Source organism: Myotis daubentonii, chromosome 6 (assembly GCF_963259705.1).
Source record: "Myotis daubentonii chromosome 6, mMyoDau2.1, whole genome shotgun sequence".
NCBI lineage: Eukaryota > Metazoa > Chordata > Mammalia > Chiroptera > Vespertilionidae > Myotis > Myotis daubentonii.
In genome coordinates, this window is record NC_081845.1 from 85,469,161 (window position 1) to 85,483,536 (window position 14,376).

Consider the following 14,376-nt stretch of genomic DNA (forward strand, 5'->3'; position numbering starts at 1 on the left):
AGAGGGCCCCCCGCCCCGCCATATCACGGCAGAGCATGTACAGGTTCCCCAGGACCAGCCCAGCTACACCGGAAGGACTCAGGCCCCAGCACCTGGGACCCCTTTCCCAGGCCTCAGATAAATGCCATGTTCCCCAAGGGAGGAGGGAAAGGGGGCAGGAGGAAATCTGGAACAAAGATTCAATGGAGAAGGAGAAACCAGGAGGAGCTCTGAGATCAGAATTAAATTCTTTAATACAAAATGCTTTTTTTAAGATATATCTGTATTTCTTTGTTGCTGTTTAAAAATAAATATGTACTACGGAATATCTCAAAAAACTGCACTAGGGACAAAGATGTGATGTTAATATCTTTTCCCCCACAATTATTATGGATAAACAGTAGCACCAATAAATAAATGATAACAAATATTAAAATTAAAAAAGGAGAGAGATTTAGTATGTAGAATTCTCTATTTTTTCTTGTTTTGTTTTTACATATAAAAAACAGAATAGCAATGTCTATTTTATCAGAATCACATATATACATAAACATATATATATATATACAAACACGAGTTGCCAAATATATATATAGTATGTAGATGTATATTGAAACCTTATTTCAAAGGAATGTGTGGTGGGGAGCCGGGGGAAAGGGTAGGGCAGAGATGAGTGTTAGCAAAATTAAATATCTGTTCAGGACAAGCTAGTGACTGTCACCGATCAGGGAAGAGAGACTGGAAACATGAGTTTTATACACAAAGACCAGTACAAATAAGAGAGAGAGAGCGAGAGAGCGAGAGAGATACATCTCATAAATAGTTCAAATTAAATATTAACCAAGAATACTGAAAAAACCCTACTCTTTAATTAAATTAACTGTTTTAATTTCTAATTAAAAAGAGATATTAAATAAGTACCGTATATAAAACACTTTCTCTTTTCTCTGCCTCCATGGTGGGCACATGGATCCTGCCCTGTCTCTCTGTGCCGCGGGAAGGGTCGGGTGGGGGGACAGAGGGACGTCAACCACTCACACACACAGAGCCAGGTCTCCTGGGGGACAGGACTAGTGGTTTCAATGGTCTGAGGACCTCGGGCCCCCTGGGCTGCGCCCAGGAAGGGAGCAGGGAAGTGGCCAAGGCAAGAGGCCCTTCCCACAGACGACGAGCTTCATCAGGGCTGCTCTTCGTCCACCAGCGTCCGCTTCTCTTCGCCAGGACACCTGGCAGTGGCCTCCTGGGCACCTCAGAGGCAGGTGAGAGTAGGTAAAGGCTGCCCAGGCTCCTGAATCCTTCAGGCAGTGCCCCTGGGGGCCGGATGCCCGTGCAGCACGTGGAGGGGCTCCCCAAAGCACAGCAGCGTCCTGAGGCTCCCCAAACTCCCGATCGGAGCCAGCATCCTCATCCCTGTACCTGTCGTCTGTCTTTCTGTCCATTTGACTCGGGGTAGAGGCTCGGAACCAGGGCTGGGTTTGTCGGTGTTCCCAAAAGCAGGCCAAATGTGCCCCCATGCCCTGGCCTTGCATGCTCCTAGGCAAGGGAGGGGACCCTGGCCCCCCTAAGAGCGACAAGAAGATCATGCCAGAGTCTCTGCTCCCGTCTTCTTCCTTGTTGGGATGTGGGTGGGAACAGTGTCCTCCCAACTCAAGTCCACAGCAGTCAAATACATCCAGTGAAGACACCAATAACATTAGCAATGTTAATTTAAAAAAAAAGAATATATATATTTTATATATATATAAAATATATATATTTATTTTTATATATATAATATATATATATATAAACATATGTATGTGGGTGGGTGTGTCTACAGGAATCCCAGAAATAAAACTCTCTACCGGGCTCGGTGATTTAGCAGCAAGAAAAATAAAATGGCGATCCAATTCCAAGAGGGACCGTGCTTGGTCACCGGCCCGGGAATGCTTCTGCCGGAGTCTCGCCCTCCGGACCCAAAGTGCTCTGCGCAGTCTCCTCTTCCTTCATTTCAGGTTTCTGGATTAAGGATGGTTCTGTCGATGGTGGTGGTGGTGGTGGTGTGGTGGCAGCGGCGTGGTTTCTGTATCGGTCATTCTGTATCCATCTCTCCTGGTGAGAGGTCTGGTTCCCGAAACCCTGAGGGAGGCTCCTTCCCACAGCCTGGCTCACCGCCTCGGCTTGTCACATCTGCAGAACGGAAAACAGAGGCGGGGTTAGGGCCAGGGGAGGAGCTGGGGGGAGTCCCCACAGAGGGAGGATGGTGACAGCATGGTCCTGCCTCAGGGACCCCGGGCGAGGGAGAGGCCAGCCCCTGCCCAACGGGCCCTGTCCCAGCCACCGTCTGAGCAGTAGCCATGCTGAGGGCTCCCCATCTGCCCTCTCAAGCTTACAATCGAGTTGAGACAAAGCAAGAACATGAGGACACCCCGTCACAAGCAACAAATAAACACATACTAAGAACAGTCCCTGCTGGACGCCTAAGAGCTAATGGGTGACCAGAGCTGGGCCAAGTGAACCAGGAAAGGGCCCCTGCAGAAGGAGGTGTTTCAGCTCCGTCTCATGGGGCAGGTCTGGGGGAGAGAGTGAAAAGAGCGCCTTGAGCCAGGGGAAGGGGCCCGGTGGGAGACAGCCAGCTGACGGGGGACGCTGCCCCTGAGAAAGTGGGGCTCCCAAGGCAGGGGAGCCGGTGGGGTGGGGGGCACAACTCCCTTCCCCAACCCCTCCTTCCCAGCCTCAGCCACAGGCCTCGTCAGTCCTTCAGGCCCCAGGCTGCTTTCCTTTCCGATATGCTCTTTAACGTGGGGTGGGGGAGAGGCCACCGGAGGCTGTGCTGTCGCACTGAAGCGGAGGGGACTCCAAGAACTCGCTCCTCATGCCCCCGCCCCTGGGCTGATGGACATCTGCCCCCCACTGTGAGGCGTTGGAACAGGCCCTGCCCTTCTGAGGGGCTGAGAATGGGGATCCTAAGCCTTTAGCTGGGGTACTGGATCCCCCACACAGCCAAGTCAGGGGCTGGGGAAGGTCCTTCGGTTAGCTCCTAGGTCACTGCACACATCCCCGCCCCAGACAGGCTCTCTGCAGAAAAATCTCTATGGAAGCCCTATAGTGGCAAGTCCGGGATCTCCCCCAAGCTCCCCAGGGGGGTGTGGAGACCCCTCATCCATTCCTGGAGTTGGGCAGAGCCCCCACCGCCAACACCAGTATACACTCTGTCTTCACATATCGCCAGACAGACAGAGCCCCACAGCGACACCCCAAGACACGGTCCCCAGCGTCCTCTGAACACTCACAAGCCACAGGAACACGGTGGCGGGGAGGTAGCCCCATTCTGAGGACTGTGTTAATGAAGCATGTGGACCAGCCCGGGGAGTCCCCACAGAAGCCCCTCCTCCCCGGGGGATGCTTGAGCACAGCCCTGTGCGCCCGACCTCACCCTCTGACCTCGCTCACTCACACCCTTGACACTCCCCTGGTCCCCACTGTGGACAGAGGTATCGATTCCCTGAGGGGGGCGGGGGTCACACAGGTACACAGGTGAATAAAAACCAGGCCCAGGTGTGAGGGGTTAGTTCACAGTCTAATGTTAGGAAAGTGGGCATCCGCCCTCCCTCCACCCATCCTGGGGGCATCTGTAATATGTGGGCTGTTAGGGGTTGTTGCCACGACTACTAGAGTATTAAAGAACTCTCTTGTCCCCAGATGTTAAATCTCCGACCCTCCCTAAACCAACAGCCAGAGCCCATGCCTTCCGGAGCCCGGTATGAGGAGAGACTCAAGTCCTGCCCCTGTGGAGAGACAGTGAGGGGTGAAGAGCCCAGGGGTGCAGACTGCAGAGGGCCTGCGTGTTACAGACGGCGGCGGCCCCACACCCGGAAGGGCCCTCCGTGTTAATAGCGATGGTAGTAACCACAGTGTCAGGACCAACAGCCACCACGAGCAGGACCACAGGACACAACACTCAGCTTGCGTCCACACCACCACATGAAGCCACACCAGTCGACCCACTCAGGCAACCAGGGCAACCTCCGAGGGGCCCTGCCAGGCCAGACCAGCCCCGCCACCCACCGCAGGGGCCTCGCGAGCCAAGAAGGTAGTAGTCGCCAGGCAGGCAGCGAGAAGCCAAGCAAGCAGCTGGCCCCTCTCAGGTACCGCTCGCTCTCTCGCACTCTCTCTCTCTCTCTTCCTCTCTCTCTCTCTCCAACTCTGTGTCAAGCCCCTCTCTGACTCGCTCGCCCTCTGGGAACCAACCTGCAAGTACGTTCGTTTAACTCAAGCTGCCTCGCCTTGCAACGTGAGTCTGTGTTTTTGCAGGAACATTTACACGTCTGCGGATCTTGTACAAACAAATGCTTTCTCCGCTCTGAGCAAGGCCCACAGGGACTGCAAAAAGGCAAAAGGAAAGACATCTAAGCTAGAGCGTCAGCAGAGAGAGAGAAAAAAAACCATGCAACACCCCCTAATGTGTGCAGCAGGGCCCCCACCCAGCTCGTGGGCCCCACACCCTTCCACTCCCTGGAAGGATCCAAGTGCCACAGTGGAAGACAGAGAGCACGCGGAAAGAGGCAGCGCTGGTAGGAAGCCTGCCCGCAGAGAGAGGCAAACACAGACGGGCAGAGAGTGCAAGGAGAGGGCAATGCTGTCCACTGGACAAGTGCAAGCCTTAGGCCACAGGGTCCCCACTGCTACTGCCCCCAAAAGAGCACCTGGCTCTCCACCGGCTGGGGCGGCAATCGGGAGCCACCTTCTCCCTGTGCGAGGGCGCGTGCCCAGGCCCCTCCGCCAGAGGTGGGCTGAAATGGGGTGTGACACCCAGCCGAGCCCAGAGGCAGTGTCCGCAGAGGGGGACACTGGCAGCTGCCCCAGAGCATGGCCCACCACAGCCTCCAACACAGAGCGAGCAGCCGCCCTACTGAGAGACCTCTGTGGGTGCCGTGGTCAGGCTGGAATAGGGGGACCTCCTCGAGGAGCTCCAAGTCCATGGGCGGGGGGGTGCCAGATGGTGCCTGACCTCACCCCACCTCCTTCTTCAGCCAACAACCAGCTGCTTCAGGTCATTCAAACCCATTCTTCACACCACCCTCCTCACCACCCTCAGCTTCCAGACAAGCACAGAAGCCCAGAGCAGTGGAAACCAGTTGGGTGAGCAGGCACCAGTGCCCGGCACCCATGCCAACATGGGCCGGCCACCAGTGCCCAGTGGGTGAGAGAAAGGCAGTGCCCAGCCAAGCACAGGCCAGAGCCCCCTCCCTGATTCCTCCAAGCCCACTCTGCCCACCCACCCCCAACCTTGGACCAGCAACAACACCACGAAATCTACCCATTGGTGCCAATTAGTGGAGTGAGAATGAGAGAGTGAGACACTGGGACAGAGGGGAGGATAGGAGGCAGGAAGGGAGGGACAGAGGGAGGGGGGAGGGTTAAGGGGTCCTGCAAGCGGGAGTTAGATTGGGGGCCCTGGGGAGGCTCCAGGGAATGAGACAGTAGCGGCACCACGTACAAGTTCCAGGATTTATACCGGGATTTCTTGCGCTTTCTTTTTTGCCCCTTTCCCTTTCCTCGAACTGATTTTCTGGAAAATAAAAAAACAGAGCCAGAGAGGAGGGGGGGGGAAGGGAGAGGAAGAGAAGCCGTGAGGAGGGCAGGGGACAGGACATGCTCAGGGGAGGGGGCAGGCAGCCTCCAAGGAAGAGCTTGCACGCATGTGCAGGTTGGGGCAGCAGCCCTGGATGGCTCCTTTGCCCCAGACACGGCCTTGGGTGGAGGGCACAAGCCCCAAAGGCCGCCATGCTCATGGGGGCTCCTGGCCCCCGGGAGGGGCAAAGCACCCCGAGCAGGCCCTTGACCCTGTGTAAGTCTGGCCCTCATGGGCAGGGGGCTATAAAGGTAGGCCAGGCTTTGGGGAGAAAGGTCAAAAACCTGATTTAATAGGGGGGGGGGCTGTGCTTCAGGCACCTTCTATCTTCATTTCCAAGTGCAATAGCAAAAGGGTCCCTCCAGAGGCCCTGCCTCTGAGAATGTCGGGGAGCAGCTCCACTGGGGGCTGGCGCCAAACCAAGGACGGCACATATAAGGCATCTGCCGGTCCGAGTCATAACCTGGGCTGCTGAGAGGTGGGGCTGGTGTCCTCAGAGCCCCAGGCAGGCTGGCAGGAGGGTGGGGTGGGAGTTAGGGAGGCGTGGGGAGGAGGGGCCTGGGCGCACTTGGCAGGGTGCACCTCCCCAGCCTGTCAAAGCCTGCTGCACCATCTCACCAGACTCCCTGCCGAGCCCAGGCGAGCCCCCCCACGCTCCCTGTGGGCAAAGCAGGCCTTTGGGGAAAGGGCAAGGGAGGCAGGCTGAAGCCTGTCCAGTCAGGGAAACAGCGCTCTTCTCACAGGCCAGACCCAAGGGAACCCCTCAGAATGTCCGCCACAGGGGAAGCAAGAGGGAGGAGGCACTGAGGAAGGGGACAGGTCTGTTTCCTCTGGTTGGGAGAAGTGCTAGGAGGAAGGTCTTCGAGTGTGTGCACGTGCATTCTCCCTCTTCTTCCTTCTCTCTCATTCTCTCTCTCTCTCTCTCTCTCTCTCTCTCTCTCTCTCTCTCTCTCCCTCCCTCCCTCCCTCTCTCTCTCTCTCTCATCCACAGCAATTCTGGAAGTTGGGGACTTCAGGAAGAGACAAAGGGTTGAGGCCTAAGGGCCTTCAATGTCCTCAGAAAATGAGCAGATAGGCTGGTGAGGGAGGGGAGGGAAGGGCATAGGTGGTCTCTCTCAGTCCCTTTTCCTGCAGACTCGTCCCCCAGGTCAGCTGCTCACCGAGTCCTGAGGGCTCACTGCCCCCAGACCTTGCCCTGCTCCACCCCTGCTCCATCCTGACTTGACCCTCCACACTGAGCAATTGGAAGCCTCAGGAAATGACCGACATTCAATCAATTCTATCTTCCTGACCAAGAGGGCTGGGTGTCTCTGGCCTGCTTCACTCCTGCAGGAGGGCATACGCCCAAAAACACGCCAGCTGGCCCCAAAGCCAACTGCACCACCACCGCAGCCACCGTAGAGGCTGTTTCCTCTGACACACAGAAGCTGGCCTCTCTGCCACCGGCTCCCTCTCCCTGCGGTGGGTGCTGGGAAGCTACAGCATGCCAGGGAGCCAGTGTCCACACTCCACCTCGACACACCACGACCACCAGTCCCCTCCAGGGATGACCTGGAGGCCTGGGACTCGTCGGCTCTCCCAAAGGAAGCTCCAGGCTCCACGTTGGGTTTCGTCCCTGCGTCTACTACAGCCATAATCCTGGAGTTTGCTCCACCCCATTGCGCCACCACATGTCCTCATGAGACCATTTCTTGACCCAGGGAAGTCATCAGGCCCCTGACAGAGGAAGCCAAGAGCCCCAAACCGAGAAAACAGGCAAGGAGAAGGAGAACTGAAGTCATGGCCACTTACTTTTCTTGCCTTGCTCTCTCTTTCTTTGGTCTGCAGCGGTAGAGAAAGAGAAAAGAACAAAACAGAGAGGGGTTCAGATGGTGATGAGAGTGATGATATAATAACAATGCTACTACTAATGAAAACATAATGTTTACAATATAGCAATACAGTTTTCATCTCTTTAGATGTGACTCACTTAATCCTTATAACAATGCTATGAGGTACATACTATTATTGTACCCACGTTACAGATGTGGAAACTGAGGCACTGAAGTAAAGTTGAAATGCCCAAGGTTACACAGCTGGGAGGTGGAAACGGGCCAACAAGCGGAACGGGCTTAACCCTGGCACAGAGCAGGCAGCCGTTTGCTGACTGCGCCCTCACCTGCATTCACATTTGCTGTGCTGTAGGAAGCTCATCTCTCCTATGTGCTGGACTTTGTGAATTCTGATCCGCATAATCTAGAGGAGAAGGAAGCACATCACAGAGGTTAGTGACCCAGCCAGCCATACCCAGGTGGGACACCCCTGTGGCTCCTGCCACTCAGCACCCAGGGGTTCTACAGAGCAGTGATGGGTGGTGGAGTTAGGGGGACCGGGGGCTCTATCAGAAAGAGCCTCAGGCCCACCCCAACTCCCCCAACCCCGCTGACCTCAAGGAGCCCCTGCTCCTCTTGAGGCAGACACAGCTGCACGGGTTGGCCAGGCTGGGAATTCAGATCCTAAGTTCTCACCACTCCCCATACCTCCCCTCCTTTCCTCCCTTTAGGCCTCACCCTGAGAGCCCCCACCTTGGGGTCTCAGAGCTCCCTCCCTCCCACCCTGTCCAGGCTGAAATGGACCCCATCACCAGACAGCATCAAACCACTGGCTTAGAAACGCTCCACAAACCACACTCATCCAGCTTCCCAAACAGAGCCCCCGAGAGGGAGGGAGGGCGAGACAGGCTCCTGTCACAGGTATCACCCTCCTCCTGAACCCAGGGGCAAAGGTCAGGGAGAAGGAGGAGGCGGTGGGGCTTGCTGGGAACCTGGACTGGGAAGTACAGGCTTCTTTTGCCCCAAAGAGGCAAGGCCTGCCACGCCTCCCCGCCTGACTCAGGGGCAGGAGCTGGACAAGGCAGGTCTGGCTCCCCCTCTCAAGTGCCCTCCCGCCCCTCCTCCTCACAGGGACGCACCTGCATGGTGATGTTGTACTCCTCGGTGGGCACGCACTCCAGGCCCTCGTCGTTGCAGCAGCCCCCGCACCGCATCAGGGGCACACAGGACGGCTTGAAGATGTACTCGATCTCATCAGGGTACTCCTGGAAGATGTCCACCAGGGTCTCGATTGGACGGCAGTAGCTGCGCTGGTAGACATCCATGAACTTCACCACTGCACGGGAGGGGGTGACACATGAGCCCAGCAGGTCACACAAAAGACGGCCAACCCCTATCTCCACCCCGCTCCACAAGGCCACCCCTCCAGGTTTCTGTGAGAGGTGCCCACTATCGGGCACGTCCTCTCATACATCTAACGTAAGTCCCTCCAGCTGTGGTTGAAGCCCTTCCCTAAGCTTTCTATCAACACTGCTGAAGACCTGCTTTTATGCCAAAGATCGCGGGATGCTGTCGGGTTCTGCGGGAGACGGCCCGCCGCATCTCACCCCTCTGCCTCAGCATGACAGCCACGCCAATTCCTGGATCAACCCTGATGCCAGGGGGCAGTCTGAGTAGGCGTATACCTGTTGGGGGTGCTCTAAGCATCCCCTAGAAAAAGGAACAGCCAGCTTGGCCATCCTACTCCCCAGTGACGTACAACCTCTCCATAGCCACTGCCATACCCTCCCAACCTACCAACTACATTTAATGAGCATTTACTGTATGCCGGGCCCTGTGTACAGTGCTCTAAGTTGACGTCTCAAACAATTCTCTACTATGCGGTTCTAGGACCTCCATTTTACAAATGTGGAGCCAGAGGCTCGGAGGCTGAGTAACTTGCCCCAAGGCCACACTGCTCGCAAGTGGCAGAGTTAAAATCAGCCTGGGTATCACAGCCTTCCTTAGCCTTCCTCTGCCATGAGAAAACAGAGGGGAAGCTTCAGGGGGCACCTTGCCACCTGCCAGACCCCTCCCCAGAGGTAGGCTGAGGAGGCAGTGGGCATAGCACAGGACTGGGGCTGCCTGGAATCAGCAGGTGGCAGTGGGCGGGCACACTGGGCAGGCCCTGCCAGCCACCGATAACCCCACCCAAGAGGGCAAACTGCTTGCATCATGGAAAAAACGGTGTTGCCACTGCAGCCACAGAGCACTTCTAGAAGTTGATCCGGAGGGAGAGCATGGCAAAGACGGCGTCCCAGGCTGGAGGCGGGGCCTGAGGTGCATCGGTGCATGAAGGGGTAATTCTGGGCCACAGGGGCGGGCCTTGAGAATAAATAAACTCAGGACTCTGGAATGACTACTCCAAATTGTGGCCCAGCCTGCCACTCCCTATCACACACCCCCACCTCCACACAGCAATTCTGTCCCTGGAATGAGTTTCCCCTGCACAGGAGGGAAGAGCAGCACCCAGCCAGCAAGGAGGCAGGGCTCCGGCCGTGACTTGGTGTGACCGCGGGCCAGGCCCTCCGCTCTGCACATCTGTGCAAGCGGCTCGGGCTGATCTCTAAAGACACGGAAACAAAGGCTGAAATGTGGAGTTTTTGTCTACCCTTTCCAGCCCCAAAACAAGCTCCCTTTTCCCAGCCCAGGTAACACAAGGTCTGGAACCCCAGCGAGCCCTCCTCCCCCTCCTGCCTCCAGGGGAACGAAGGCAGAGGAGCCAGAGGGCTGTGCGTGTCCTAAGTGGGTTGAGGCGAATTTGGAGAGTTGAGGGAAAGTCAGTAGGGGTGGAAGCCACCGATGTGAAAACAGAAAGAACAGTGGGGACCCCCAAGCCCGCCCCAGGCCTTGCCTACCACCTCTACTTTCTCTATCCAGGCAACGGCCACAAAATTCTTCTCGACCCCCAAAAAGGGTGAAGGTAAAGTGTCTTCAAAAAGAGTATAAAAACAAGGCTAGGGACCTGGAGAAGTCCTTTTCTAAGCAGAGTCTATATTGAAGTAGATGACTAATCAAGACCTGACACTTTGTCATGGTTGGGGACAGAGGTGGCCCAGGCCTCGGAGCCACAGGTCCCACCCAGGACAGGAGAGTAGAAAAGTCTGGCCTGGGCCATGGTGGCTGACAGCTGAGGGTAAAAAGACTCTGGGTGAGAATTCCTTGGAAAAGCTCCCCGGATTCCCCAGGGTGGCAGGTAGAAGGGGAACACTTCACCAGCACCCTAGCCACTGCCTCCAAAGAAAGCTGTCCTGCTTTGGCACAGGGCGCGGACACACAGACACTCCAACATCGGGCTTCCGTTGTTTTCCTTATTTCTCGAAGACAACGTGTTCCCCAACAAAGACCATTTGTCTTGCCTCTCCCCGGCCACTGAGACCACTGGGAGGCTGAGGGGGTAGGGACACGGGGAGCGGGTGGCCTGTCAGTGGTACAGGCTTGCAGTGGCCAGGAAGCCAGGCCCTGGGCCAAGGAAAGGGTTCCCAGGCCAGGAAGGAGGCAGAACCGGCTGGGCATCACCACCAGCGGGGAGTGCAAACATCGCCCTTGGCCACTACCCTGGGTGTACCTGGTTAAGGTCAGGGAAAAGCGCCTAGAGGAAGACCGCCTCAGAGATGGGGAGCTGGGGGAAGCAGCACTGGGCACTGCGCCCCCAGGCTTGCGCAGAGGCCACATGCAGTGGTGGGGAGAGCCTGGACACCCCTAGAGACAAGGGAGGCTCCCTATACCAAACCTCAGCGAACAAAAGGCAGGCCAGGCCGACTGGGCTTGGGCAGGGGGTGGGGCGGGCGCCTTGGAGCGGCAGCCAGCCCCCTGCTGGCCCAGCGGGGAAGTTCACGGGACCCAAACCTCCTCCACCTGGAGGGCAGGGGGAGGCCTTAGGGCTTTCTCTCTCCACCAGCAAAGGAATACAAACTGGGGGATGGGGTCCCATGAGGCTGGGTCTCCGTACCCCTAGCTCATGCACAGCCAGCTCTCTGGATGGCAAGGGCCACAGCCCCTGCACACAGGCCCCACAGGTGAGACATGCTGGGTTGAAGTGACATGGAGTATCCATCCTCCCTTGGAGGAGGGGGGGGTGGGGCGACAAACAGACTTCTGGGATCCTTGAACATTGTTTGTCCTCCTGGTCCAGGCTCATAGCTCCCTCTCCAAAGAAAACTTTACTGGAAAGAGCTGACAAAAAAGGCGACAAGTCCTATCCCTAGTAGAGGCTTGCATAGGGAAGAGCCAGTCCTCCAAAATGAAGGGTTAATCTTACCCTTTCCTGATCTTCACCGCAGACCATAACAGAAGAAACAGGGCCTCCCTCCCCAACCCTTGGGGAGTTAAGGGGTCCCATCCAGGAGCCAGGAGGACTCACCTTGGTGGGTTTTCTGCTCTCCTTCTGCCATAGGCGCAGCCTGGGACCACTGAGGACAAAACAAAAGAGTGAGACATGGGCATGGACAGGGGGGCCGTCACTCTGCCCCTCCTTCCTTCTCCCTGCCCTCCCAGCCCATAGCCTCTGGCTTCTCCAAGGCTTCTGAGTAGAACTGGGCACCACCAGGGGCTCCCTACAGCCAGAGCCCACCCACTACCCCCAGACTGCTCCAATTTTGAAGCCAAAGAAGATCAAGGCTGACCAGACACTGGAGGTGGGAAGCTCAAAATGTAGTAGGAAAATAGCAGAATATCCAGGTCCCTTCTCCACAATTCTCTCTCCCCATTCTCACTGGCCCATTGCTGAGCTAAGGGAAGTGAATCTTCTCACCACCCCCCAAGCCCCCCCACTCCCTGGTCCAAAGCCACAGGTAAGTATTAAGGTCAAATAGGACAAACGTGGACTGGGGCAGGAAGGAAGGACTGGGGGCGAGGAAAACAACATGGTGACCTTCTCCTGCTGACATGACAAATACCAGGGTGAGCTGATGCTGGGAAGGGAGGGGGTGCAGAGGCCTGAAGGGCACCAACCACCCTCCCCCATCCAGGCTCTTAAGTCTTCGGGAATATTCAGCAAACCCACGGGTTGCCTGGAGGGTAAAACCTGGGGGGAAGGCCTGAGGGAGGGGAGAGCTCATTGCTCCCCGTGCACAAGTCTCACCAGGGCCTGAATATATCTCCAACATCTCCAGCTTCACACTCCTAGCTTGTTCCCTGGTTTCTCCTCCCTCCCAGACTGAGGGGGTCCCCAAGTCCCTCTCACCTGGGCACCTTCCTCAAATGCAACAGGGAAGTCTTTTATGCCTTAGCAATGCCCAGCCCCTAGGGGGCCCCCTGCACTACCTAGGCCTGAGGCCTCCCCCCATCCCTCCCCACCCCCACCAGATCATTCCTCCCCTCCCCAGAAGCTGTGAAGGTCAACAAGTCCAGCCATGTGAACCTGACAGGACCGGGCAAAGGCCTCTCCCAGCCCTTCCAGAGGGTCTCGGTTCGCACCAACTGCCCACCCCATCTGCCCCTTTCCCGACAGATCCTGAACAGCAGAGCCACCCCCTAGCCCACAGAACTGCAGACCCACTGAGATGAGAGTCTCAGCCTGTCTGCCTCTCTCTCCTTCCCACCCACCCCCAAGGCACCCCAGTTCCCCTAGCCTTGCCCCCAGGACCAAGGTCAGATAACAGTTTCCAGACTCGCAGCTGGATAGCCTCCAACTGCAGCTCCCTCAGGGGCCCCCCAGAGTCTCCACCTCAGCCCCTCACCCATCCCCAGGACACCCCCAGCCTTCCCTCTGCCAACATTCTCTCTATGGCCTCCACTCCTCCTGGGCCCCAACTAGGAAGGGGACAGAAACTTCATACCCCCTGCAAGGCCTGGGGGCACAGGGAGGAGCAGTCCTGCGCGGGGAGGGGCCAGGTGCCCTTCTCTGGGGGCCTCTGAAGGTCATGCTATGGCCAGTCGCCACTCCTCCCCTCCCCTCCCTACTTGGAGGCCTGGAGCCAAGGCCTTTGTGCCAGGGTCTGGGGAACTCTGGTGGCAGCAGGGACCCCAGCCCGTTTCCTCCCTGCGGCCTCTCTGCAAGGGGGAGGTCTCCGGGAGGGGTGGGAAAATGGCCCCTTAGGTGGCCTGGAGAATCAAGTTGGGTGGGCAAGTTTGAAGTTCCAAAAAACCACCTGCTCCTGCTCCAATGGCTCATTTCACTGGGACAAAGTGTGTTTGCAAGGCTGGCAGTTCTTCCCAAGGCTGCCTACATCACAGCAAATTTCAAACCCTTTTCCCAAAAAAGTGTAAAGTGGGGGACTGGCACTCTTTAAACCCTCCCACGGCCCACCCCATAAGAGCTACAGCGCATACCTCTTCGAAGTGTGGGGGAAGGGAGGGAGGCTGCCTGTCACCGAGCGGTAGCCCTGGACAAAGCCCCCGGGGGCCCTGGCACCCTGACCCCTGACAGAGACCCCCTCTCCCCGGACTCGGGGGCTGAGAGAGGCTGGGTGGGTCTTCTCCGCAGAGGGGAGTGAAAACTAAAGGGACGGGCAGGGGTTCTCTCCACGCTGGGGAGGAAATGGGGAAGGGGCGTCAGGCAATCCCTCCCAGCACAGGAAGGGGTGAGGGGCCGGAGGCGGCCGGAAGGGACAGGGTGGTTCTCCGGGTGCTCCCGCTGGGCTACCTCGAGAGGTCACCTTCCCGCGGAGGGCCGGCGGGGGGAGGGGCGCCGCTCGCCGCCCGGGACTCCCAGCTCGGGCCGCGGCGGCTCCGGGAACACGCGGCTGGCCAGGCCCGGGCTGATGTAATCGGCTCCGCGCCGCGCGCGCCCGGCCGGGCGGGGGAGGGCGGGCACGGAGCGGGACGCGAGCGGGGACGGGCGGGGGTGGCGCCGCGCAGGTGGCCCGGCGGAGAAGGGGGTCTCCGCAGCCATCCACCCCGAAACTTTTGCTAAACTCGTGGAGAGGGCCGCAGGGATCCAGCGGCAGTGACAGCGAGCCCCCTCGCGCGCCAGCGCCCTGCCCCCTCCAC

General features: G+C 57.6%; 1 protein-coding gene across 1 annotated transcript; it reads right to left on the reverse strand.

The window, feature by feature from the left end:
- Positions 1 to 215: 215 nt before the first annotated feature.
- On the reverse strand, positions 216 to 14,123 carry VEGFA (vascular endothelial growth factor A). Its single transcript, XM_059701573.1, has 8 exons — positions 14,030 to 14,123; positions 11,807 to 11,855; positions 8,544 to 8,740; positions 7,752 to 7,828; positions 7,385 to 7,414; positions 5,459 to 5,530; positions 4,210 to 4,341; positions 216 to 2,148 (listed from the first exon to the last, which is right to left on the reverse strand). Exons 2-8 carry the CDS (start codon positions 11,835 to 11,837, stop codon positions 2,127 to 2,129), a joined length of 561 nt encoding a protein of 186 aa, XP_059557556.1. The 5' UTR covers positions 11,838 to 11,855; positions 14,030 to 14,123; the 3' UTR covers positions 216 to 2,126.
- Positions 14,124 to 14,376: the final 253 nt, after the last annotated feature.

What these genes read in the sequence shown, in the direction of transcription:
- VEGFA (XM_059701573.1), bottom strand. Translation starts at nt 11,837, where the DNA reads ATGGCAGAAGGAGAGCAGAAAACCCACCAAG. An exon ending in CACAGCAAATGTGAATGCAG is followed by an intron (nt 7,415 to 7,751) that starts GTGAGGGCGCAG and finishes CTACCGCTGCAG; the next exon opens with ACCAAAGAAAGAGAGAGCAA. An exon ending in CGGTATAAATCCTGGAACTT is followed by an intron (nt 4,342 to 5,458) that starts GTACGTGGTGCC and finishes GCCTTTTTGCAG; the next exon opens with TCCCTGTGGGCCTTGCTCAG.